The sequence below is a fragment of the Martes martes genome, assembly GCF_963455335.1.
Source record: "Martes martes genome assembly, chromosome: 18".
NCBI classification, from domain to species: domain Eukaryota; kingdom Metazoa; phylum Chordata; class Mammalia; order Carnivora; family Mustelidae; genus Martes; species Martes martes.
The window spans coordinates 5,605,957-5,632,762 of NC_137906.1; the positions used below are offsets into that span (position 1 = coordinate 5,605,957).

At 61.6% G+C, this 26,806-nt stretch overlaps 1 protein-coding gene across 1 annotated transcript in view; it reads right to left on the reverse strand.

Annotated features, from left to right (window-relative positions):
• Nucleotides 1-26,806, reverse strand: part of CLIP2 (CAP-Gly domain containing linker protein 2) — a 68,524-nt gene that overhangs the window by 13,027 nt on the left and 28,691 nt on the right. The window contains exons 3-9 of the mRNA XM_080830933.1: nt 23,680-24,245; nt 14,612-14,736; nt 12,954-13,167; nt 12,021-12,218; nt 11,023-11,126; nt 9,272-9,332; nt 137-1,072 (exon numbers count right to left, since the gene is read on the reverse strand). Coding sequence (XP_080687059.1) covers nt 137-1,072; nt 9,272-9,332; nt 11,023-11,126; nt 12,021-12,218; nt 12,954-13,167; nt 14,612-14,736; nt 23,680-24,245 — 2,204 coding nt within the window. The remainder of the gene's footprint in view (nt 1-136; nt 1,073-9,271; nt 9,333-11,022; nt 11,127-12,020; nt 12,219-12,953; nt 13,168-14,611; nt 14,737-23,679; nt 24,246-26,806) is intronic.

The window sequence follows — 26,806 nt, forward strand, 5'->3', positions numbered from 1 at the left end:
CTACCGATGGAGGGATGAGGGGGGTCCTCTTGTCTTGCGTGGGCCTGGCTGGGAAGAAGGGGTCTGCCAGCGCTGGGGCCCCCGTGGCCCCGTCCCCCCCGCCCCCGCCAGCCCAGCCGGAGAGGCGGCTGCCTACGTTGCTGTGCTGGGACGAGCACAGGGACTCGACGGCCTGCAGTCTGTTCTCAGCCACCAGAAGCCTCTCCCGCAGCCTCTCGGCCTCCTGCTTGCTCTGGGCTTCCGACCGCTGCAGCAGCTCGTGGTCCAGCATCTTCTTCTCGGCCAGGGAGATCTGCTCCTTGAGGAACTCGATGGCCTGTGCCTGGCCGCGATACTCCGCGTCCAGCTTCTCGAGCTCGTGCACCCGCAGCTCGGCATCGCGGCGCCGGTCCTGGGCCTCCTGCAGCTCCAGCCGGTGCTGGCCGGCCTGCACCTCCAGCTGGGCCCGCCAGTGCTGCCGCAGCCCGGCCAGCTCCTCCTGGGCCTCCCGCAGCTTCTGCCGCAGCCCCTCCTTCTCCTTGGCGTGCAGGGCCGTCTCGATGTCGTGCCTGGCCCGCAGGTTGCCCAGCTGCAGCTGGTGCTCCAGCTTGATGCCCTCCATCACCGCCTTCAGCTCCCCGATCTCCTTCTGCTGGGCGCCTGGGCCCGAGCTCAGGGTGGCCTTGAGGTCCTCCAGGGACTTCTGGTGGTCCGAGGCCAGCGAGTCCAGCTTGGACTTCCAGTTGTCCATGAGGCCCATGTTCTCGCTGGTGGCCTGCTGGACCTTGGCCTTGAGGTCCACCACCTCCTGCGCGTACTTCTCGTTGGCCGCCCGGAGCTTCTCCACCTCCGCCTGGTAGGCCCGCAGCGCCTTCTCGTACTTGTCGCGCAGCGCGCCGCTCTCCCGCTGGTGCTCCTTGCTGGCGGACAGCAGCCGCTCCCGCAGCCGCAGCGTCTCGGCCGCCTCGGGGTGGTCGGCCGGCGGCGGGCCCGAGTGCCGCAGGCACTGCTGCAGCTCCTCGATCTCGCCGCGCCGCAGGCTCAGCTCCTCCTCCAGCTGCAGCACGCGCGACTGCTCGGCCACCGTGGTCAGCTGGCGGGGAGAGAGGCAGGCGGAGGTCAGTGGGCCGGGGGCAGGGCGGAGGGGACGCGGCCGGGGCCGGGGAGGGGGAGCTCCGTGGAAGGGAAGGGCGCCCACCCCACCCGAGCACCCCACCCGAGCACCGGCTGTCCTTGGGAGCACCCCCTGCCCGACTCCCGGCCACAGCCTCCGGAGACACCCCCCTGGCCTGCAGCCCGGTGACCCAGGGACTTGACTGTCCCTGCGGCCCTGGGTGGCTCGGGACAAATTGGTGGTTAAAATAAACCACCTGTTGGAGGTTCTGATTTCCTGAGGAGGGAGGGTTGCCTTATTTGGCTCGGGGAGGGTCCCCAGCCGGAATGGGCGTATTCACTAGAAGGGTGGTCTGGAGCGGGCGGCCCAAGAAAGGTCTGGCTTAATGCCTAAGGCAGAACAAAACTAACGCTCCCAGACGCACCTCCTGATGGATAACTGAGATCAGAGGCTCATCCCCACCTCCACCCTGGGCAACCCCACCTGGATCACGACAATCACGGTCGTATTTGGAAACGATACATTTACAAGTTTTAAATCTCTTCGTAACTGGGAAAAAAAAAATTTGTTTCTGAGGGTGACCTTTAGTTCTGTAAATCCAGTTTGTCTTTCTAACCAGGGTGACCCCCAGATCAAGATGCCTCGGGGTGGAGGGCTCCAGCCCGTCCCTGGTGACTGGGTCGGTTTCTGCAGGCAGCCTCCTCGCACGCGTGCGCATCCCGCACAAGCACACACAGTCGCCTGACCGTGGCCGGTGTGTGCAAAGGGACCCCCGTGTGTCTCCAGACACGCACACACATGCACACGCTCACTTGTGTGCCGAGACTGACCTGCAGAAACGACTGTGGCTTGCCCCGGCCCCCACCCTGCTCAGACAGTCTGAACGGGTCTCCGCTGGCCAGGTGTTTGGCTCCGTGGCCAGACCTGCAGCCCGGCTGGGCTGGCCAGCTGTGTGGATGTGTGCACCTGCTCAGGGGCCGGCCCTGGGGCAGGTTGGGGGGGGCATAAAGGGGCCAGCGGGGCCCAGACCTACCCCCCCCCCACCAGAGGGTCTACTGTATCTCAACGGCCCCACCCCTGCGTCTGAAACAGAGTCTTACGCCCCAGGGACACTCCCACACCCCCAAAGCGCCAGGTCCTCCAGGCGAGCCCCTCCCGCCACCCGAATTAAGACCCGTTAGGCTAGAGAAGCCGGGATCTGCACTCCCTGACCTCTGGCCTTCTTCAGCCTCCCGAGCCTGGGGAGAAGGGGAGAAGGGAGGCGTGGATAAGTTTCCCCTGCACCTGCCCATTTATATCTATATAAGGGGCAGACCGTTCCCAAGACCCCCCCCCCATTTCTGAACTTGACAAAGCCTGGCGTTGGCAATGCATGGGGAGGCACGGAGGGGGAGGGCCTCGCAGGACACCCCCAGCCAGTGGGACCATGAGCTGGGCGCACGGGCTGGGACAGCCAAGACCCCTCCTCCCCAAAAAGCGTCACGTGGCAACGGCATAGAAGCATCCCTAACCCTTGACTTCCCTCCTAGAAGGGGCGCACAAAAGGCGAAACACAACGAGGAGAGCAGCCAAAGACGGAGAAAATAATAAAGCAGAAACGCCAAGGAGGCGAGGAGGGGCCGAGGCGGGCCGGGGGCGGCGTTACCCTGTTGTCGGCTAATTCGCGGAGCAGCCGCTCGGCCTGCGCCTTCTCCAGCAGCAGACTCTGCTCCAGCTCCCCAATGCGGGCGTGCTCCAGCTGCGTCTGGGTCTGGTCCGCCCGGGGCGGGAGGGGAGGCGGCCCAGGGGAGAGGAGTACAGGGCAGAGGAAGCCGGAGGACGAGAGAGAGAGAGAGACAGAGAGAGAGAGAGAGAGAGAGAGAGGCGGCGTCATCTTCTGTGCACAAGACAGGAGAGCAGGTCAAGGAGAGGTGGCTGGGGGACAGCGGAGGTCTGGGGACGGGGGCCGGGCCGGGCTTGCCAGCTGCCCCTCGCCGCAGGGTCCCCAGGTGGGTTTGTTTAAAGGCAGGGGAGAGGCTGCGGAAACCCTGCCCCCCAAGCCACCCCACCCCAGAGCGGGTGGTAACAGGGCACCAGACTCCCGCCTGTCACCCCTTGGCGGCTCTGGGGAGGACCCCCTGCCTGCTCCTGCTCCCCATTCAGGTGACTGCCCGTTTTACACCCAGGATCCCGCACGCTGCAGGGCCCCGGGTTGGACGGATCGGTAAAGGAACCCAGGACTCCCGGCCCCCCAGGCCTGAGCTGAAGGCGCAGAGCCATTCGAAAGGGAAGGTTTTACAAGATACCTCTACCCCGCGGGTAACGCCTGGTCTCCGCAAAGCACGAGAACGCCGCTATTCCGGCTTCCCACGCTAACAAAGCCCGACTTTCTCGGGCCATCCAGCCTGGCATCTGGGCTGCTCAGAACAGATCTGCAAGTGTGGCCGGGGCCAAGGGCGCCGGATCCAGGCCCCCCGGGGCCAATCTGGAGACCAAGTTCGTCTCGGGGAGAAGCCAGGGGACCTCCTCAGCCTCCAGCCCCCGGAGAAGCAGTTTAGAGCAAACCTGGGGGCCAGTCTGAAGAGGCAGCCCGTGACTCAGGGACTTGACTGTCCCTGCAGCCCGTCACCAGCAAGGCTGATGCAGACAGCACAGACCCACCCAAGAAACACGCATGCGGTTCCTACACAGCTAGAGACACCTGTGTCGTCTGGCCTAGGATCTGATCTCTGCGAATGTTCCTGAAGGAACATCCGAAAAGCTTCTCTGTCCCTGTGTCTCAAGGCGGCGGCGTGCCGCAGTGCCAACGAGCTGCCAGGCTCAGGCCCTGGGTGGTGGCCTGGGGGGCTTGTCCCCACCCTCCTCTCCTAGAGGGTGGGCCCCACAGCTCGGCCGGGCCCCACGCTTGGCGGGCCCAATTGTAAATGATTACTGGTGGTCCCACAGACAAGAAAAAGCCCCCAGCCTCACAATCCCAAGTTTCACTCGGTGCTCCCAAAAGGAAAACCCCTCCTGCCCCGCATCAGCCCCATCCCAAACTTCTAGCCTCCTGGTCTGTAGGCTGGGGTCTCCACGGGGGGACAGGGGGACCCAGCGGACTCGCTTCAAGGGCTTAATTAAGATAAATTCAACCACAGAAAGCTACAGGATGGAGAACAGCCTCTCAGGCTACGTTTTGGGGGGGGGGCGGGGACAATCTGGCTTTCCATCCGCTCCAGGGGCACTGCCCAGGGTGTGAGGAGTGGGACCCCCAGGCTCCTGCTTCTCAAGCTCCCTGGAGCTGCTGTTCATCAACTGTGCCCACGGTCGAGGCGCTGGAGGCAGCGTGAGTGAGGGCGGACGCCACTTCTGTCGCAAGCACTAACTATAGGACCCAACCCCCGCGGGGAGGGTGTCTCGGCCGTCTCCCCATCCCCCAGGCAGGAGCGGCTACTCCAGACAGACGAAGCCTTGGCCGGGCTCGGGATCACACAGCAACCGGGGGCAGCTCCAGGTCAGGAACTCAGACCCCCCTGGTGCCAGGACTGGTGCCTCTGCCTGGAGCCAGCCGAGCTCCATGGGGGGGAACGGTGGCGGGGGGTGGGGGGGAGCCACAGACTTCCAGCGGCAACACGGACCATCAAAGGGGGCTCCTGGAGCGGGGGACCCCACTTCCCTGCCGCAGCTCAAATCCGGGAGCTCGGCCAAGCCTTGCCTACGCCCTGCACCTGCAGCGTGGCCTCTCCCCACAGACACGGGGTCCGCACCCCTGCAAAGCACAAAGCCACCGCCCCGAGATACCCCTCGGGTAACTGAGGGCTGGGATCGTTACTGGGGGAGGAGATGCCCCACCCGCACTAGGGGCCCCTGGAGGTCAGAGGCACGTGTCACCGCTCTTGACCTCTCTTTAGTGCTCACAGCGCACGAATCGACAGGAAGCAGACTCTGAGTTCACGAGCCTGGCCCCCTGCTCCCTCGGGTCCTCCCAGGCAAGTGACCAAGTGACCCAACAGGTGCTATTTAATTAACAAAATTGTAACGTTTTAAGCCCTGGATGATTGATTAATCAACAACCACCAAACCCCAATAAGGTCGAGTCCCCACCGGGGCGGCAGCGGGGAGAGGCACGCACATTTTCACGGTGCAGCGTGGCAGACATCCGTTCAAGAACCAGAAAGCCTGGCCCCAGCCTGCGACCTGGGATTCCCACCTTCTCGGGGCTCCTGGCCTGTTCCAGCAGTAGGGACTTACAAGGTGCACGAGACAGACAGGGTCCCTGCCACTCAAGGGCATACGCTGCGGGGAGGGACGGAAATGATCGATGATTTCAGGTTGTGGGTGCAGCTGGGAACAGGGCTCAGGGTGGGGGGCGCAGGGGACAGACGTACTACCAAAGAGGCAGAGGGGGCGTCTCCGAGAGAGACCGTGGGAGGTGAGGCCCGAAGGAGAAGCAGGAATCAGCACACGGAGTAGCTCAGAGGCAGACAGAGCTTGGAGCGTCCAGGAACAGAGAATCCCCGGTGCCTGCAGCCCAGGGGCAGGGGGCTGGGTCCCTAAGGGGCTCCTCTGGGCCCTTTACCTGGGCTCGTGGTGTCAGAGGTGTGAGCACGGCAGTGGCAGGGGCTGGTTAACCTTCTTAAGAGATCTGGTCAGTTTGCTTTACGGTAACACTGAGAGGGGGCCGGTTTGGGGGGGGGTGGGCACTGGAAGAAGAGCGGCCCTGAGCTGACGGTCACTGAGCCCGCTGACCGGCCAGCGACGCGGTCCCTATTTATGTGTAGCCTCCAAATCTCCCAGCGATAAAACCTGCAAAGCTCCGGTGAGGAGAGCGGGTAGCGGAAGAACACGGGAGGTGCCAAGGAGGGGCTAGTGTGGTTGTCTGAGGCAAGGTGCTGGGGGCCTGCCTGGCCCAGGAAGGCGGCCCTTGGGGAGGCAGAGGATTTCAGAGGCAAGGTCAAGGTCAGGATTTCTGAGAGGGATGACGGAAAGATTCAAGATGAGTCAGCTAAGCAACCATCTGTGGGATTGGGCGGTGGGGGGGGGGGGGCGACGACAGGAACAAATGCTCCGGGTTGAACGGTGTCCCCCCAAACCTCACCTTCACCTGCAGCCTCCGAATGGGACTCTGTTCTGGAAGAAGGGGTTGGCACGTGACTTGTTAGGATGAAGTCATGCCGGATGAAGGCAGACCCCAACCCCAGTGACCGGTGTCCTTATTTGAAGGCAAGTCAGAGACACAGGAACACACAGGACAAACGCCACATGGCGACAGAATCAGTGACTCAGTTTCAAGCCGAGGGATGCCAAGGGTTTGCCAGCAGCCTTACCGGAGCTGGGAGACAGGCACGGAACAGGCTCTCCCTCAAGCCTTCCAGAGGAAGGAAGCCTGCCGACCCCTGGATTTCAGAGGTCGGGCTCCCAGAACAGCGAGAGAGTGCATTTGCGTTGTTTTAAGCCACCGAACTGCGGACATTTGTTACGGCAGCCCCTGGAGGCCGCTACTGGCACCGTCCTCCCTCCTCCGGGGGGAGATGTCCTGTAGGCAGGCCAGTGTGCGCGCAGGGGGAACGAGGGACTCGTGAGCTCACAGAGGACACTGAACGACACAGACTGAAGCTCTCAGAGACAGTGTAGGTCGAGGGACAAAGGGGCCCTGGGACAGGCCGACATTTAGAGATCTGGAAGGAGGCTGAGGTTGGAACCAGGAAGTGAGGCCAGGAGGGGATGCAGAGAGATGGGGTGACAGCTGGTGGGAGACCAGGAGCTCACAGGAATGCGCTGGGTTTTATTTTTGACTCCCGAGATGGGTGGGTGTGAGCAGAACTTTGGGACCATTTGCGTTCTGGTCGTCATGAATGTGGTCACAAGGAAAACAGCAGCAAGGGGACCCCAGGGCCCCCCGACCGGCTGGCTGTCGCTGTCTGTCAGGGTCTCTCCCAGCCTGTCCCAGCTGGGGCTGAAGGCGCCAGGATGGACACCGGATCCAAAGCCGGCCAGCTCATTGTCTAGCCTGGGGCCAGAGGACAGGGGCACCTGGGGGTGGGAGGTGAGTGCTGGACCCTCGGTAGGGCCAGGAGGCAGTGGGTGGGCGGGGCCAGAGGTGGGTGGGCGGGGCCGGAGGCTGGCAGGTGGGCGGGGCCAGGAAGCTGCAGAAGGCGGGCAGGAGGCTGGGGGGTGGGGCAGGAGGAGGGAGCAAACCTGCCTAGAGCCCAGGAGATAGAACGGGCTAGAGGAGAAAGGGACAGAGAGACAGACGTGGAGACCGACCACGAGTCAGGAGCAGAAGGAAACCTCTGAGCAAAGAAAGGACTTGGCTCCTGATGCCATTTCTTGTGTTGGGTCCTTGAACTGCCGGTGACAGTTCCCCGTAGTCTTTCAGTAACCCCCCTCGAATGATGTGCGCAGGAGGGGTCTCCGCCCCTTGCAAGCACAGGTGCTTTTTCCAGAAGCCCACCCCAACTCCTGCAAAGAGGGCAGCCGCCCGGCAGGAGAGCCAGCCACGTGCAACCCCACGACCTGCCCCCTCGGCTGAGAGGGGAACCTACAAGACAACGTCGTAGCGCTGGGCTGGGGTCCTACGCTGGGGTTGTACCCCGATATCCATCCTTAAAGCTAGGTGGTAGAATCTGCTCCATTAGGGGCAGCGGCCAGGAACCCCACCCCGGTCACACGCACCCCTCCCCCAGCCGGGGTCGCCCAGGGACAGGACAAGCACAGGCACAATTCTGCTGGGCAGCGAAGTCACGGGCCCTTAAGGCAGCTCTTTCACAAAATCGGAAACTATAGTTTCCAGTTTGGGCTCAGAAATGATCTAGTATAGGGGCGCCGGGCGGGCTCAGTCAGTGGAGCCTGCGACTCTTGATCTCAGGGTTGTGAGTTCAAGCCCCAACCTGGGTGTAGAGATTCCTTAAAAATAAAATCTTAAAAAAATAAAAAAAAAAAAAGATCGAGGGCGCCTGGGTGGCTCAGTGGGTTGAAGCCTCTGCCTTCGGCTCGGGTCATGGTCTCAGGGTCCTGGGATCAAGCCCCGCATCGGGCTCTCTGCTTGGCGGGGAGCCTTCTTCCCCCTCTCTCTCTCTGCCTGTTTCTCTGCCTACTTGTGATCTCTGTCTGTCAAATAAATAAATAAAATCTTTTAAAAAATTTAAAAAAAAAAAAAAAGATAGAGTGCAGTGAGTCCCCCAAGTACGGTCCCCAGACTGGCATCACCTGGGAACTTGCTGGAAATGCCAGTTCTCAGATCCCAGACCCATCGAGTAGCGAGGCTGGGCCCAGCACCGGGTCTGAACACACCCTCGAGGTGATGAATTCAAGTCTGAGAATCACTACCTAGTTCAACCTCGTTTTGCAGATGAGAAAAGGGAGGCCTGGGGAGGGAAGGGACTGCCCAGGGCCAGTTAGGGCCAGGCCAGCGTGTGGCCCCATCTGATGGTTCCGGGAGCCCCCCTCATCCCTGTCACCTCCCAGGGAGCTGGGAGGACCACAGCAGCACGGCACCCCTGTGCACCCAGCGTTGGCCGCGTGAGCCCTGAGATCTGTGTGATGTGGTGAGGAGCGCTGGGTCCTGGGGGTCCTTCACTGACAGATGGGCTCAGAGCAGGTGAGGTGAACAGGGACTGAAAGGCTCACCTTCGCCCAGAACACCTGTCCAGGTGTTGTAACACGGGAGGCCCCCTAAGTGGTCCTCCTCCCGGCGGAGCTCGGGAGCCAGGAGTCCCGGGTCTTGGCCCCAGGGGCTGCAGCCTCGCTCCCTGATTGGGTGAGTCCCTTTGATTTTCTGGGGCTGTTGTGCCACCCCTAAGCTCTGAGACCCAATAACAAGCTACTTCCAGCCCAAACGTCCCCTGGAATCCCAGACAAATGAAGGACCCACGGGACACCTCTAGGGCGACTGTCCAACAAAGAAGGGACAGGGGAGTCCAGCCACCATGTCCTAAGGCTACCCTAGTCCACCCCACCTGGCAGCCAAACAAAAGGAGGCCTGCCCCCCCCCGGGGCTCCTGGAGCTGAGCCACTCCCCGCCCCCCAACACCTGAGTCTCTCATGACCGGCCCTCCCCATCCTCCCAGGGGCCTCTTCCGGATTTCCCCCTTGAAATGTCCCCAGCCCCCTCCCGGGGAGGCCAGACCTGCCGCTGGCCCTCAGGACCGTGTGCCCGGCAAGGGCTGGGCCGGGGCAGTGGGGAGTGGAGCTAGGGCAGGGGCGGCGGGGGGCCGTTACCTCCAGGTCTCCTTTGGTGATGGATTCCTCCTCCACCCGGAACTGCAAGTCCTCCACCTTCCTGCAGGGGGAGATGGCGCTGAGCGGGCTGGGCTCAGAGCGGTGGGCCGCACCTCAGTGAGGGCAGGGAGGGGTGAGGCCAGGAGCCCGGGCTCGGGCCCGGAGAAGGCACCGTCCCAGAGTCATGGTGATTGGGGCAGAGCCTCCTGGAAACCTCTACCCCTCCCAGCGTCCAGCCCGTGCTCCACTCTGAGACCACAGGATTCTCCAAAACGGGGGCAAGTCAGGCACCATCCTTCCGACCTGGGGTGGCTGTGGGACGAGGGAGGATGGGTTGTCCTGCTGCTGCCCTTGGGGCGGGAGGGAGTGCGGGCTTCTTCCCCTGCTGACCACTCTCGCGTTCCTTCCCCACAAAACCGGGGTCCAGAGTCATGGAGCTGCTCCCTAACAAGGGCCCCCACTGCCCTGCCTCCCTCGGGGACACACAGTCACCCACCCACGTGCCAAGACAGCACAGGGGAGACGCGGGCACGTAATGGCACACGGAGCTGCCCGTCCTGGGACCTCCTGACAGCTCCCGGCACACAGATGGGGGGACGGGGGCTCCAAGGGCAAGAAGACCTGCCCAAGGTCACCCAGCAAGCCCAGGGGCCCGCACGCAGGCCCTCGGTGAACACAACCCCCGGGACAGCCTCGAGTTTTCTGTTTGTCGGCCTCCGGCGTGTCACCATGGGAACCAGATGTGTGGGCCCCGAAAACTGTCTCAGGCAGATATAAATAAGCCCTTCGCTCTCCCAGTCAGACAGTAACAGCAGCCTGTGGCTCACAGGCCTCGGCTGAGAGCTGCAGAACCGCCCAGAGGCCGAGCCTGGGGGCCACCTGAGGCCTGGGGGCCGCCTGAGGCCTGGGGGAGGGGAGGGAGCCCCAGGAATCTGGGTGTCGGGCGTGTCGTTAAGCGGGTGCCTTCGGCTCAGGTCATGACCCCAGGGCCCTGGGATCGAGTCCCCCATCGGGCTCCCTGCTCAGTGGGGAACCTGCTTCTCTCCCTCCCCCCTGCTCAAGCTCTCTCCCTCAGTCTCTCTCTTTCAAATAAATAAATATAAAATCTTTAAAAAAAAAAAAAAGAAAGAAAGAAAAGAAATCTGGGTGTCGGCTAGGGGACAGGGAGAGGACCCTGGGCCAAGAGAAGCCCTGTCAGCTCTGTCCCGCTCTGACCCAGGACCAAGTCAGGCCAGAGGTCCCGCATGGTGGGAACCACAGTCCCCACTGGCTGCTGGCGCAGGAGAGAAAGAATCAGTGCCGTCACCAGCAGACCGGTGGCCTCAGGCAAGTCCCCGCCCGCTCTGAGCCTCCGTTTCTTCATCGGTGACATGGGGGCGACAGCCGCCTCCGGGACTCATGGTAACGCAGGGAGCCCTCAGCCTGGGCTGACACCGAGAAGCAAGGTGCTTCGAGGGACCTCTTGGAGCCGCTTCTCTGAGCCTCGGGGACCTGACCCAGCCCAGCGGGGTGCTCTGCAGGTGCAGCCGGCGTGGGGGGGCCACCCTGCCTGTTCCCCTTAGGATGTGCTGTCCCGGCCGGCAGGTCAGGTGCGGCGAACCCCCCGCCCTCCCGGTCAGGAAGGAGAGCAGCGGACGGATGTGGTGACCCCTCGAGCCTGCAGAGATGCAGACCATCACCCCACTTGGTGGACGAGGGGCCGGCCTGCGGAGCTCAGACATCCCCCGGCCCGGGGCAGGGGTGCCCCATACCTCCTCTCCTCCTCCAGCTGGTTGGACAGGTCCACCTTCTCCTTCCGCACGCTCTCCACCAGCAGCCGGGCCCGCTGCAGCTTCTCCTCTGTTTCTGTAACATACTGGGCCCCGAGCAAGGGCCAGCGCGGCGTCAGCCCCCTCCTGGGCCCGGGGTCCGGGTGGGGGCAGGGATGCGAGCGAGGAGCCGGGCCTGCCACTCTAGCCAGAGAGGCACAGCCTCTCTCGCTGGCGAGGCACAGCCCATGGGCCTCGCTGTTGAGGGAGGACGGCCCAGCTGAGCGCCAGGAACAGCAGAGGCTGGCCTCAGACGGTGGGAACCTCAGGCCCACCTGTCCCCAGTACCCAGCACTCCAGTGCCTGCCACGTCCCTCAACCACCAAGGGCCTAAGACCCGCTGTGTTGGGAAGGCCCCTGTCCCAGCGCACACAGGAGCCTGGCCTTCATCACCACAGTGGAGGCCGGGCGGAGCCAGGCTCCCAGTGGGGATGGGGACCCAGGAGGGATCTGTCACACAGGAGACAAACACCTCCATAAGGGAAGAGAAGGCAGGTGACAACAGCAGACCCAAGTCGATGGGAGAGAGCTCCCCGCCCTGAACCCAACACACGGATCCACCTGAAAGCACGATCTGGAACATGGACGGGGGTAGACCAAAAAATGTGTACGTGAGTATATTTAGACGACGTGAGTAATTGGAAATAACTTGAGCCACCACAGGGGACTGGCTGCGCGGGTAAGGACACAGCCCGCGATAGACGGCCATGCAGCCGCAAAAACAGGGAAGAATTTTCCATGACCTAGAAAGTGCTCCCACTCTAGTTAAGTAGGAAAAAGCCTGCTAGAGCCAGGCTCCGGATCGTCACGGAGAGGAGGGGTCTTAGGATTCTCTGTGTGAGGGGGCCCGGCAAGGCTGACCTGGGGGCGCCCCACCCCGACCCCACCGGTCCAGCCACCTGACCCGGGGGCACGCCCTGCAACCCCACCAGCCCAGCCACCTGTTCGTGCTGTGCCTTGAGCAGGGCGATCTCCTTCTCCACTTCGCAGATGTGGCTTGTGGCCTTGGCCACCTCGGCCCGCTCCAGGTCCCGCTCGGCCAACAGCTGCTCGATGTGCTGCTGCTTCTCCTTTAACGCCTCTTGCAAGGCAGTGGTGCCAGATATCTTGCGGGCATAGCGCGAGGAGGTCTCCGTGAGCTGCGGGAAGGCGCGGGTGCAGGCGGGACTCAGGGGTCTGGAGCACTGTCCAGACAACGGCTCGAGCACCTCACCTCCCAGGCACCTGCTCCTTCTGCCCGTACCCTAGACACTCTACGTAGGGGGAATCGTGATGTTCAAGACACAGGGAGCTCCTGGCTCTCGGGAGAGCCCGACTGGCCCCTGAAAGTCACAGCACCAGGGCTCTGCCTCACCTGGGCCACTTCCTCTGCACACATCCTAGACTCCCCGCCTAGACTCGGATTGCCCAGAAGGCTCTGTGCCCCCAGCAGGGCAGCGTCGCCTTCTCCCCTCACCCAGGGTGCCTGTGGCAACCTGGAACCCCCTGCCTTCGACCTGTCCCCCGTCCACACTACTTCTCCTGTATCTGTATGACCTTCCTTAACTCCCAGGAAAGGGGTTAGGCTGCTGACAAATCCGCAATGTAAAAATAACAATAAATGTAAATGGATCAATCTTTCCTAGTAAAAGATTTTAATTTTCATCTTTTTTTTTTTCCTTTCTGAAATAAGCTCTATGTCCAATGTGGGGCTTGAACTCACGACCCTGAGATCAAGAGTCCCATACTCCACGGACTGAGCCCGCCAGGGGTCCCTAAGCTTTGGGATACGTGGAACACAGCAAGTCAGGGGAGACTGGGACACCCAGATCCTTTTGTCCCTACCCTCTCGCCCCCCCACACACCAGGGTACCCCTTCCCCGCTCCCCCCTCACCAGTCCGCTGCGGCTGGGCCGGCCCCCCACGGAGGAAGCCACAGAGCTGACAGAGCTGATGGAGGAACTGCTGGGGCTGTGGGTCAGTGCCGAGACGCCCATGGCCATGCGCTTGGTCTTCTTGGCCTTGGCCGGACTGGTGGATGGGAAGCCGATGCGGATGACCTTGTGGATGGGCGCGAAGAGACCAAACTTGGGTGGGCACTGGAAGTACCTGGGGGAAGCAGGAGAGACTCACACTGCCGTCACGGCCCCACAGCCCAGAGCCTAGCGGCCCCCAGCAGAGACGCTTGTCCTTGGGGCCCCAACACCCTCACCCCAAGACCAATAGATGGGACTCCCAGAAAGGGAAGAGAGGGGAATAGGGCCTGAGATTCTCTGTAGCCATAAAGAGCCACTGGGCATACGTGGGAGGGGTCTGGGGGAATAACGATTATCGAGTACCCACTCCGTGCCCGTCCCTTCAGGTGAGTGACCATTCCCATCCCCCAATCACTCTACTCTCATCCACGTTTCACGGATGAGGAGATACAGGCTGAGAAAGGTTAAGGAACTTGCTTACGGTCACACAGCTGGTTAAATGGCAATGCCAGCATCGGACTCCCCGGTCTTCTGGGACTGGCTCCCGCACACCATTCAGAGGCCCTCCCCAGCCCTATCTACAGCTCCCACTCTCATGACAGCCCCTAGGTCACCCCAGACCCAAGGAACCCCACTGACATCCTGCTCGCGGAGCTCCCACGGTGCAGCAACCAAAGCCTGAGGGGGACACCTTGGAGGTGGGAGGCTGCTGCCCCCCCGCCCCCGAATTCCGAAGGCAAGAGTGAGTTGAGAGGAACACCCAGCTTGCCGATGGGAAGGCACAGTGCTGTCACGGGAACGCTGGCCTATCTTCTCTCAAAACCTCTCAGGGTACGGATTCCACCAGGGCCGGGGGAGCCGGTCCCGTCCAGTTCCCGCCTCACCTTGAAAGTGCCTCCCCGTCCCGCCTCTTCCTACAGGCGGGTCTTTGCTAGGACTGGCCCCCCGCCCCCCCGACCCAGCAGACCTTCCTCAGAAAAAGCCTCCTTTCCTGCAAGAGCTGGGTGAAGGGGGGCTGCTCCCCCAGAGCTTGACCGGAACCCCAGTGACCGCTCCTTTTCAGAGTCGCCACAAGCCAGCCTCAGGACAGCCAGTGCACAGTGGGGCGGCCGGGCCTTAGCCCCATGCCCCTGCCCGACTGCTCACCCAGAACCTCACACCCCCAGCCTCCAGGCAGCCAGTTCCCTCCAATCAGAGAGGGCGTGAGACCTAGAGCCCAGCTGTGACCCTACCCGGGGCTGTAGGCCCGGGACAGTGTCGGATTATTTCCCTTGTCAGCCCTCCCTCTCGCTTCCACGGCTCCCGCCCCACCTAGCCACACGTGGCATGCAAGAGCGAACACAGAACCGACAACTCTCCCAGCACTTGTCCGTGACTCTGTGTGACCCTGAGCAATGACCTCTCGGGCCTCTGTTCTCTCATCTGTAAAATGGGGATGCGATTCCTCAGCCAGAAGGAAGGTGGCAGCACCTCTCCCATGGAGCCTCGATACCGGCTTCCTCAGATGCCCCAGCCCCTACTCCCGTCCCAGGGAAAGAGGAGCCCCTCCCAGGCACCCCGGGGGAAGTCTACCATACCTGGTGCCCGCCACCGCCCCATCGTTCTTCCCAAGGGGCTCATCCAGCTCCACGCCACACCACTCGCCCTTGGCAAAGTCTGTCTCCCCGACGTACCGCACCACGCCAGTCTTCGTCCCGCCAACCTGTTGGCACACAGACAGACTCCAGTCCGGAGGGTGCACTGAGCCCAAGCCGAGCCGGCGTGGGCACCCAGGTGCTCATCCCACCCTTCCCTTCCAGTGTGCAGGGGACAGGGAAGGTAGGGGTGAGAGGAGAAGAGGCCCAAGGGCACCGGGGAGAGATCACAGCTATCACCAGGGCTTCCCGGGGCTGTCCCATGCAAGAACTTTGGAGACAGACAGACAGACCTGCATTGAAACTCTGCCACGTACAAGCTGTGTGAGCCTGGGCAAGTTACCTGACCTCTCTGAGCTTCAGCGTCGTCATCTGTAAAAAGCATTCATTTTATTTTTCTCCCCAAGGATGAAGTACTTATGTCTGCCCCATACTAGAGTGTCAACAAACATTATCCTTAAACATTGTTAAATCTGGGTCGCCAGGGGGTGGGGAGACAGGGAAATCGGGAGCTGTTTAATGGGAATCGAGTTTCAGTTTTGCAAGAGGAAGAAAGCCTGTGGGTCGGGTCGGGTGCACAGCAACGTGAATGCACTTAACACTACGGAACGGTACGTATAAGGACGGTTAAGGTCGATTTGCGGGACGCCTGGGTGGCTCAGCTGGTCAAGCGTCTGCCTTCGGCTCAGGTCATGATCCCGGGGTTCCGGGATCAAGCCCCGCATCGGGCTCCCCGCTCAACAAGAAGTCTGCTTCTCCCTGTGCTTCTCCCCACAGCTTGTGTGCGAGCTCTCTTGCAAAAATAAATAGATAAATCTTAAAAAAAAAAAAAAAAAAAAAAAAAGCCCTAGAAGTTTCTCAACCTCACTCCAGAAGCAAACACGGCAACTCTCTAAGCTGAATTTTTTGGCACTGACCTCCTTATTTCTAACACTTACAGCGCTACTTCTTGATTTCCCAATTTTGGTGACCCCCCCTCTTCGACTTCCCATCAAGGAAGGGGAGGCGTCAGCTCCCCGTCATCACTGCCTCACACGCATGTGCACACACACGCCTCGGCTCTGTCCGCTCTCCCAGGCAGCGGTGTCTCAACTTTGGTCAGGTTCCAGGTTTACAGTTCTAGAGGCTACGACACGCCGCTCACGGAGAAGTACGGGAGGCTGCAGGCGCTTTCCCTTTCTGGCACAAACTTTCCCCTCCAGGTACCAACTGTCCCTTAGATCATTCGTCCGCCTGGCCTTTACAGACAAGCCTCATTCCATCTCAAAATTTCTCAATTAGGAAAGGTCTGGGGAATCCCATCCAGTTCCTTCTGAAGAAGACGTGACCTCAGCCTCGTGACCCACTGGGAGGCCACCAGCCTCGTGGCTACCGTCACCATCACCCTGAGGAGTCCCTTCGCCTCTCTCCTGGGCTAGACCCCGTCTTGCCTGGATCCTAGGCCTTCCATTTTTCTTGGTTTACTTCCTTATTTTTTTTAAAAGACTTTATTATTTATTTATTTATTTATTTGACAGACAGAGATCACAGGTAGGCAGAGAGAGAGGAGGAAGCAGGCTCCCTCTGAGCAGAGAGCCCGATGCGGGGTTCGATCCCAGGACCCTGAGATCATGACCTGAGGCTTTAACCCACTGAGCCACCCAGGCGCCCCAGTTTACTTCCTTATTTTTAAGAGCAGGTGCCCAAAGAAATAAACTCTTCGAGCCTCTGCAATTTTGGACGTCATTTTTCATTCTAGCCTCCCTTTTGCTAATCGAGATGAAAATTCTGCTAACATCAAAATTCACCATTTTAACCTGTTTAAAGTGTCCAATTCCGTGGCTTTTAGTTTGCAACCATCACTGCTCTGGGATCCTGGGACAGTTTCATCACCCCCAAAAGGAAACCCCGCCCCCAGGAGTACCGCCCCAGCCCCAGCAACGACCCGTGTACTTCCTGTGTCGCAGACTGCCTCATTCGGGGCGTTTCCCATCAATGGACTCACCAGTAGGTGACCCTTAGCGTCTAGTCTTTTTCCATCTGGCATAGCGTTTGCAAGGTTGCCCCATGTCTACCACCGTCAGGATCACTCATCAGCATCATTCCTATCTACGGCCAAATAAAACTCCAGCGTATGGATTACACCAGATTTTGTTTGTCCGTTCTCCCGCTCTTGGACATTCCGGAGGTTCCCACATTTTGGTTCGTTCGAACCACGTTGCTGGAAACATCCACGTGTAAGTCACTGCATGAACAATTGCTTCCCTCACTCCGGAGTGAGGACGGCTGGGTCCCTTCCCTCGGGATTTCGAAGGCTCCCGTCTCGCAGGGCTGTTGTTAAGACATTTCAAGTCCAATGGAGTCCCGGTCCTACAGGTGAGCCCGTCTGCCCGTCCCAGAAACCCCCAGGGCTCGCTCTCTGCACCCGCGGTTGCCCAGATACCCAGGGAGGTCCGCTGGTGGGAGCCTCTACCCCTGGGCTCCCCTGGGCCCTTCCGACTGAGAGATACTTGACTTCCATCCTCCTTTTCCTGTTTTCTCTCTCCAGAACCGCTGCGTTTAGATGTTGGAGGCGCTGGACGGGCTCTCTGGGAGTTTTGTTTCCATCTGTCTTTTCGTTCTACTTTCTGGGAGATTTCCTTAAATTCGTCTTCTAAGACTTCGTGGTTTCTTACGTGTGTCATCGGATTTTTTTCATTTCCCAGAGCTTTTTTGTGCACCGAAGAGTCATGCTCATATATTCACGGGTATTTCGTCCAAATTTAATGACTGTGTGACCTCCCCTAGCTTCCCAGAGGACCAGCCACCATCCCCAGCAAAGCCTCTTGTGTTCGCCACCGAGGGGGGCATGGGCTTGGCAGCCAGAGTTCTAGAAGCAGCCAGCCGGGAAGGGGGCTCAGCCTTCAGGATCCAAATGTTCCCTGAATCCTCCTTTTTAAATCCAACATGCTTGGGATTCCCTCGCCCCGCCCCCCTACCCCCATCCAAAGACTCTCCCCAGCCCACTCAGGGGAGGAAGAGAATTGGCTGAAGTCTCCTGAGAACTAAAGTCCGCAGTTGACATCAGGGTTTCCTCATGGTGGTGGATATTCTGGGGGTTCCGACAAACGTATAACAACCAGCACCGACCATCACAGCATAATAGAGTAGCTTCGCTGCCCTAGAACTCCTCCGGGCCGCACCTGTTCATCCCGGCGGCCCCCCAACCCCTAGCAACCACTGATCTTTTTACCGTCCCCGGAAGCGTGGCTTTTCCAGAATGTCAGTAGTTAAAACCAAAGCCCCGTATGGAGCCTTTTCAGATGGGTTTCTGTCACCGAGCAATTTGCATTTAAGGTTCCCCCATGTCTTTTCATGGCTTGATAGGTTTTTGGTTTTTTTTTTTTTTTTTGAAGATTTTACTCATTCGAGAGAAAGAGAGAGAATGGGGGGGGGCAGAGGGAGAGAGAGAACGAAGCCCTCCCCTTCTCCACCACGCGTGGGTTTTCGGGGCCCGGAGTCCCTGCCCACCTGGGCCGAGCACCAGCTAGATCTGGGGTCCCTCGGAGCAATGGTGGGGGGCAGGCCGAGTTCCTCTGTTCCTCGGGGACTTTCCTCTGAGGAAGTCAGACCTGTGACTCACTTAAAACGTCTGCCTCTGCAGCCGGTCATCTGTCCAGCTCTGCCGTCAGGAGGCAGGGGTGAGCCGGCCCCCCTCGCAGGGCTGCAGGGGGGACAGTGAGGGGCTCATGTCCGCGGCTGGAGGGGTACCTGCCGGGGGGCCGGGGGCGGGAGGGGAGTGTGCAGAAGCAGGGGTGGGGCTGCTGGAAGGAGGAAGGCTGGCCGGGGAGATGGGTCGCTCCCGGGAAGTGGAGGGGGCAGAGGTGGGCGGCCCCTCGGTGGTCTTCTCTGCTGAGCTGAACAGCAGCCAGTGAGGGGAGCCTGGGGCCCGACCAGCCTGGAGCCCCGACACGGTGCTGGCGTGGGGCCACCCATGGGGCCCTGAGTCATTCACCCAGCCGGTACGTTCGAGCACCTTCCTGGCCCCAGGGTCTGGTGCAGACACTGGGGGCCCGGCCGTGGCAGGAAGCAGGCAGCAGGGGAGGAAGTGAAAAAGCCAGGTAGCCGGCCGGGGCTCGCAGAGCGACACCAGAGTCCTCTATCCCAGAGAGCCTGAGGAGCGCAGCCTAGCGGAAGTGGGACAGTGAGCTGTGGGACGCCCTGGGGGACGGTGTCCCTGGCGCAGGAGCCGGCCTGGGACGCGGGAGGGAAGGAGAGCCGGCAGGTGCAGCTGGGCCCGGCCAGGACGGAGGGAGGGAAGCCACGTCCTCTGACAGTGGGCTGCGGGCCACGGGAAGGCAGGTGGATTTTATCCCAGGTGAGATGGGAGCCTCTGGGGTTCTGGGACCTGGGGCGGGGGGAGTGACAAGGAGACCAAGGAGGAGGGAGCTCCTCTGTCCGAGAGAGGGCAGCGGGGCCCAGGGATGGGGGACAGATTTGGGTGTGTTTCGGAGGTCAGCACCGGAGACCTCCCCGTGGGTCCCGTGGTTGGGGAGGAGATGAAACAGGGAATGGCGGGGGCCCAAGTTCCTGGCCTGGTCGGCGAGAGACGCAGGTGCACGTTCCCAAGGACGGGCATGACGGGGAGGAGCAAGTCAGGGACGGGGCGCAGGGGACAAACAACTAAATTCCGTTTTGGTCACGTGGGACATGTTGTGTCCCCAAAAAAGACATGTTCATGTCCTGACCCCCTAAGGTCCTGTCGATGGGATGCGGTGCAGAAGAGGCCATCAGGGTGGGCCCTAAGGGATGTGACTGGTGTCCTTGTAAGAAGACAGACGGAGGGGAGAGTGTGAAGGCGCCCGCGGATGCTGGGATGATGTGGCTGCCGGCCAGGGACGGCAGCAGCCGCCAGAACCGAAGGAAAGGGCACAGGGATGCTCGTCCCGATCCTTCAGAGAGCACATGGCCCCGGGGACGCCTCGGACCCCAGATTTCTAACCCCCAGAGCTGTGGGAGCGGGCACCTTTCCCTTAAGGAGCTGCCTCATGGTCCTCATTACAGCAGCCACAGGGAAATAACACGCTCGGGGGGGATGTGGCGTGAGAGCTTCATGTAAGAGCCCAGCCAACGCGGGAGCTCCAGGCCTGGGCGGCAGGACGCCCCCAAGTGCCTGGAATGTTCTAGGTCAGAGGCCCAGATGGTTCCATCAGGGAGAGAGCACAGGGGAGACAGGCCGAGGCCAGGGGTCTGACCTGACCCGAGAAGAGGAACCGCAGGGAGTGGGGGCCGGAGAGCTGGCAGCGGGCCAGGGAGCGTGTGGCATCCGAGAAGTGGTGGGAAGACGGTGCTTCCAGAAGGAGGCAGGGAGACGCAGCGGCCAGTTCTGCCGGGCTGGGGGGGTGGGGGACAAAGCCAGGACGGAGAACTGGCTGTCGTGTTTGCAACGTGAAGATCCCTGGCAGCCTTGGGGGGCAGTGGTCTCCCCAGAGCACGGGGTGCAGGAGAGCGGGGGTGGGTACAGACCGTGTGCACAGATGGGCCTTTCGAGGGAAGACAGAGGTGGGCACGGCTGAAGGGATCAGGGATCGTTTGGTTTTTACGGTGGGCGAAGGCAGGGGCAGTGAGCAGAGCCATGCAGGGAAAGGGGGACCATTAGGGGAAAAATGAGGTCCTGCACAGGGGTGGGGGGGATGGTGACTGGGGCCCCAGTTGGAGTCCCAGACCGAGAGCCGAGGGCAGTGGGGAGTCTGGGGGGCGGGGGTCAGAAAAGCTCATTGCTGGAGGAATTCCAGGCAGCGGTGGGAAGGTCTTCCGTGTGTACCGGGGCAGCGGCGAGGTGCCAAAGGACAAAAGCGGGGCCACCGGTCACCACAAAGTGGGCCCCAGCCAGGGCTTGACCAGTGACAGCCAAGGACATCAGGTCATCACGGGCCGCTGTGTCACCTCAGGGAGGCTCTCTGAGCTCTGAGCCCCTCACTGCAGCTGGGACCCCGGCCCCACCCCGCCATGGCCAAGGAGAACTTTAAGGCAGATGAAGAGACTTGAATGCGGAAAAGAGCTAACGCTCCGGGGCGCTTACTCGGAGCCACACACCTAAACACTGCGCACGTGGCCGCGAACCACTAGCCCATCTCACAAGCGGGGAGACCGAGGCACAGGGAGCCTACATAACCCGCCCACCAGTGTTTAGCTAGTACGTGGACCTTGGGGGGTAGCCCCCCGTGAAACCAGGATCCATAGGTATCTCTGAAGAACAGCTCCACTTAATTAAGCTCCACTTAAGGAGCATGAACACGGCTCATGCCCCGTTCAGAACGGCCGGGGAAGCTAACAGCTTCTACGCCGGCCGCTTCCAAGTGCCTGGGAGGGGCCCAGCTAACGCACATACAAGATCACGGGGTTTAGAAAATGTGCAAAGCAGTCTTTTCCTGGGTACTGTTTTTCCTAGAGTCCCTGACCTCAAACAAGTTCCAGCCTCTATAGTCACCCACGTCCAGCATGTCATTTTTTCAAGGGCGCGGTCGGGGCAGGAAGGCGACGTGGCAGGTGTTTACAGCAGGCACAGGGAAGGAGCAGCACGCGGGGGGGGGGGGGGGGGTCAGGCCAGCTGGATCCTGGCAGCGAGCAGCGGACCGGGCTACAGGACCCACCCTGGAGAAGCTGCGGACTAGGGTGCGATGGGGGGCCCGCGGGGCTCTATCCTCTCGGCGGAAAGCAAACCCCAGGTTCTGCTCTTCTCCCCCACCCCGAATCCAAGGATATCCTGCTTCTAGAGCAGCCGCGGCTGCTGAGTATAGAGGACTGAATGGTCTCTCGTCCCCCGGCTGCGTGACCCTGGGCTGAGCTCAGTTTTCTCCTCTGTAAAATGGGAGGTAACGCCCACCTTCTAAGGCAAGACCCCAAAGACTAGGTACAGAACGTGCTGGGAAGTCAACAGGGCCTGCGTGCTCTGGCTGCTGCCAGCCCTGCTGACGGGCTAGGGCCCGGCGGACCCCTCTGGAGTAACGCCCGCATTGTGCAGGCTTGTGTGCCTCCTGTCCCGTCCTGCACGTCCGCTTCCCACTCTCTGAAGGGGAAGCAGGTGCAAGGGGAAATTCCAGACAGGATCAAACTGGGGTTCGACCTCCCTGCTCCCCCAGCCTGGGGACCAAGCAGAGCTGGCCGATAACCCCCTCCCCGGAGCCTCCACGTCCTCCACCAAAGAGATCACAGACCACACCAGGGCAACTCACGTGACACTAACCAGACCCTGAGAGTCCAGCCTCCTCGTCCCACAGCAGCCCCCAGACTCTCCGCTCCCGCCTCCTCCCACCCTGTCCCATCTTGTGCTTAAATCATGGATCTGCTTGTGCTGCTGCATAGATCCTTCCATGGCTCCCTCTGCGAACAGAGCAAACCCCCTCCGCTCCAGCCCCGGCCCCAGCCCAGCAGAGTCAGCCCACACCAGCCTCATGGGCACTGTCCTGCCCCTGCTCCCTTGCTCTGGGCTCAGCTCCCCACCCTTCTGCTTCTCTCTAGTCCATTCCCAGCATCTCAGTCCTAGCACTGGCCTCGGGGATGCAGACGACCAGGTCAAGCCTCCGCGATGGGCTCTCAAAGCGTTTCTTCACGGCACGTATCCAGATCCACAAGGAGACCCTGTTGTCTGCAATCACGTGGATCACCGTCTCTGTCCCCTGATGGACTGTAAGCTGCTGGAGGGCAGGGACCAGGTCTGGCCACGCCCACCACCAGATCACCGCAGCCAGCGGTTCTGTCCACAGGGCAGCGGGCTGGCAAAGTGGCCCCGGGGAGGTGAGGGGCAGATCCCAGACAGATCAGCAGGGTAGACACAGTCCGGACGGCAGGCTTCGAGGGCTGGTTCACATCTTGGCAAGTTACTACACAAGCTCTTAAACTTCTCTGAGCCTCAGCGTCTCTACCCTCTAAGTGGGGATAAAATTGTACCCAGTGTGGGCTTGAGAATCCAACAAGGCAATGGGCATAAACATTTCCTCTCGTGCCCCTGCCCCAGCCCAAATGCTCCTCCCATATGCCTGCAGGGGGAACCTCGGCCTTATGGGAGGTCCTCGGAGTAGGGAAGGAGAATCCGGGACAGCGATACCCTCCTGCGGTCCCCACAACGGGACCCCGGAGCCCCGGAATCCCTTCTCCACTCAGCCTTGGAGCTCCAGACACGTGGTCACCCCTGTCCCACGGGAAGATTCACTGACAAACACAGGGGCCTCTCCCCCCAGCAGACTACCTCCCACTGGTTCCTCCCACCCAAGCCCAGCGACCCCCTTCTGAGACCGTCCCATGTGTTGTGCTCTCCTTCCCCACCCTGTGGTTCTGGGGGCCCCCCCAGCCCTGGGCTTGGTGTAGCAGGACGAGATCCCGTCCCGTCATCACCTTGCCACCCCCAGCCCAGGCCTGACCGCAGCAGGTGACAAGGGAAGCACTGTCTCGCTGCCTCATTCAGACTTCTAAGGATCGGGGGGCCACTGCCCCCCTTTCAACCTGGCCCCAGTCCCAGGGACTGCCAGAGAAGAAGAGGGTCCCTGGCAGGAAGACTCGGTGGGCAGTCCCTCAGGCTCCCGCGACCCAGTTCTCTCCCCCACAGCAACCGCGGTCTCGCGTCACAGCGGATTCGGTGTCTGAACCACCCGCCCCTGGGCCGGAGATGCTGAGCACGTCGGGTCTCAGACTGTTCCAGGACAGGCCTGGCGTATCCACACCGGGGGACTGGATCGGGGGAGGGTACAAGCAAGAGCTACCACTCAAGGAGCACTCCCTAAGCAGCCGGCACCGTCCGGGGGCATCACGCGTATTCAGGCATTTCAACCCGTTCTACAAATGGGAAAACAGGGGCCCAAAGAGGTTAAGACACTTGCCCAGGGTCACACAGCGGCAGGCTCCAGAGCTCACTTTACTTGCATCCCCGATCACTCTGCAGCTCTGACGAGGATGGGGAGCCCCGGCCCGGGCCCCACCCCAGCCCCCCAAGTCCCCTCCCCCCGGGGTCCAGCCTGCAGGGAAGGCGGGTGGCGGGGGAGGGGGAAGGAACTCACCAGCACGCGGTCTCCCAGGCGCAGGTCCTTGTCGCCCCGCTTCACGGAGCCGCTGTCCGAGAGGTTGGAGCCCGACTCGTTGCCGGTCTTGACCGAGCTGTTGAGGACGCTCTCCCGCAGCGGGATGACCCGGCTGCTGAGCGGCGGGGTGGCCGTGCCCGAGTGCAGCGACAGGTTCTGGGCGGTGAGCGACTCCACCGAGTGCGCGTCGCTGCCCGAGCCCTCGGCCGCGGGCTGCCGGGTGAGCTTGGAGGGCCGCGTGAAGATGCCCTGCAGGGCCGGGCACTCAAAGTAGCGCACGCCGCCCACCGCGCCGTCGTTCTTGCCCACCGGCTCGTCCAGCACCACGCCGGCCCACTGGCCCGGCGCGAACTGCGTCTCGCCCAGGTACTGCACCACGCCCGGCTTCACGCCGTTCACCCACACCCGCTCGCCCACCGCGAAGTCCCCCAGGAAGTCATCGCCCACCTCGGCCGCCTTGGGGCCCGGCTTCTCGGGGGCGGCGGCGGGGGCGGGGGCGGCGGCGGGGGCGACCGGGCCCGAGGCCTGCTTGTGCAGGGGGGAGCCTGTGGGCGGGAGAGAGGCTGCGGTCAGGGCCCCGGGGGGCGCGGCGTCCTGGCCGGGAGGTGCCCGTGCCGGCTCACGGGTGGGGAAACTGAGGCAGGCGTGGCCGGTGGGGGGGCCTTGGGCAACCCGAGGTCTCTAAGTCCCAACCCCGCGCCGCAGGCCAAGGATTCAGAAGCTCGGCAAAGGGCCTCCCTGGGAGCAAAACCTTTCACTGCCCAGAGTCACTCGAGATCGAGGGCCCTGAAGGAACCCTTTCTCGAAGGTTCCAAGCTGCTCCCTCCCCATCCCCCGGTGGCCATCCCCCGGTGGGCTCCAACCCCAGCTGTTAACTCCGCGGGACTCAGATCTTGTGACTGGTCCCTATGTCCCCCACCCCCCGCCCCAGTCAGCTCAGGGCCCCACAAAAGGCTCTCAGACTGTTCCCGGACAGCTGGCCACAACCACAAATGCCTTGGGGCAAGGAAGGGGCCAGAAAACGTCTTGCTGCACTCCTGAGTCTCCCCTCCCTGAGCTGCAGCTCCACGCGGGGGCGGGGGGGGGAATCCTGGGGCTGAACTCCAGACTCTCTGGGCTGCCCCTCCTCAGAGGAAGCACGACCCTGAGGCTCGGAGAGGCAACAGCCTTGCTCAAGGCCACCCAGCAGACACGGGACTCAAACCCAGGGAAGGCGCCTGCCGCCTAGGCCTGGGCTCTGATGGGCTACAGACGAGGAGGTGGGAGGGAAGGGAAGCTACGAGCTCGAGGTCACTCGTAGCAGACAAAGCAGGGCTTGAACCCACGTGCCTTCTGTGCATCTGGCTCCTGGGCCCCACAGAGGGCCTCCTGCTCAATGAGGCCCAGGAAGCCCCGCCCATTCACCCCACGAGGTCTGGAAGCTGCCCCCCAACTTCCCACCAGATGCAGAAAAGGCCTTGTCCTTCTCGACTCCAGAGGCTGAAGCATGTGGGATACAGAGATGGGGGACAGGAGGCATGCAGATGCGGCCACACCCCAGCAGAGCTGCCCGTGTTTCAAGTCCTTCCCGGGGCAGCCAGTGGCGGGGCCACAGGGCAGCGGCACCCCCCCGCCCCGCATCTTCCTTTCAGCCCAGGCCTGGCAGGATGTTGTATCGAGACTAGATTCCGGAACTTCTGGGGGCTGGAGGAGCCACACGGCCCCCAGGACAAGCTGGACCCACGAGACCAAGCACAGGGGTTCTCTCTCTGGGACCCCAGCAGTGGCACCGGGGAAGCATGTGGCACCCAGGGCCTTGGCAGCCAGGATGGGGGGGGTCTGACCTAGGGGCTCCTGGGAGGTCAGCGGGCTTTGCTGCTGAACTTGACTGAATCCACGGTAACCACACCCATGCTGCTAAGAGACAGACACACAGGAGCTCATCTGACCCTCGTGGTTAATCCCGTGAAATAATTTTATCTCCCATGGACAGAGGAGAAACAGGCTTGGAGATATTGGGTGGTTCATCCAGGCCCCCAGGCAAGAGGCAGCAGAGCCCTCCGGCCACAGGCCTCTGGCTCTTGGTGTCGGGCACATTCATAAGTCAAACCAAACCATGGCGCTAAGCACTTGCCGTGCCAAAGCCTCAACCTAGAACCACCCCCAGTCCCTCGGGCTCCCCTGAATGGACCCATTTTCCAGAATCTGGCCAAACCCTGCAGCTCCTCACAACCTCGCCTTTTACTCCAGCCTGTGTAGGGATGTCCCCTTCCACGTCCCATCCGGGGAAGACCCCTGGGGTGGGGGTGGCGGGGCCCGAGCCTCTGTGCCACCACCGAGATCCCACCAGGCGGAGGCCACTGTGGCTGAGGGGGCAGGCCCCGTAGCCCCAGAGGCCCGCAGCTCCTAGCCCCCCGCCCCCAGGACTGCTCCTCACCTGCACCCTGGTTCTGGGGCTGTTCCCCGTGCCCGGCACGTACAGGCACACAGTGGGCACTGCCTGGTGTTATTCTGATGAGAATGATTTATACAAAGACTGAAGAATTTAAAAAAAAAAATTAAAAACCGCAAAGGGGTCCCAGGAGGCCAAAGCAAGGCTTCCAGGCGGGTTCCAGTGACCCTGGGCAGGGGGCTCTACCCCTGAGTAAAGCGAGGCGGCCGGCGGGGCCTTCCGCAGGTGACATAGAACCCAGAAAAGTAATCGTCAGCTCACAGACCTTGTCCTCATGGTCCCAGTCAGGCCCTAGGACGGCCCCGTATTATAAGGAGCCTCTGCAGGGCGCTGGGAACCCCGTCCATCCCCCGCAGATGAGGCGGGCACCGTCCACAGGAAAAGCCGCTCTGGAAAGCAGCCTTATGTGGAGGAAGCCATGAATGAGAGTATGGCCCAGCCCGTGCCCCCCTCGTAACGCGGCCCAAGGAGCCGTGGCGCCCATCGCCAGGGAGCCAGCGTGGCAGCGTGAAGACCTCAGCTAGGACTGGACGCTTTCTCTACGTTATGTTCTTATCATGCAGATCAGGAAGCAGAGGTCGTGCCTCTTGTCCAAAGCTACCCAGGCAGGAGTCGGGCTCAGCCGGTCTAGCTCAGGGCCCTCCCCTTGCCAGCACCCCCATATGCTCGCATGCG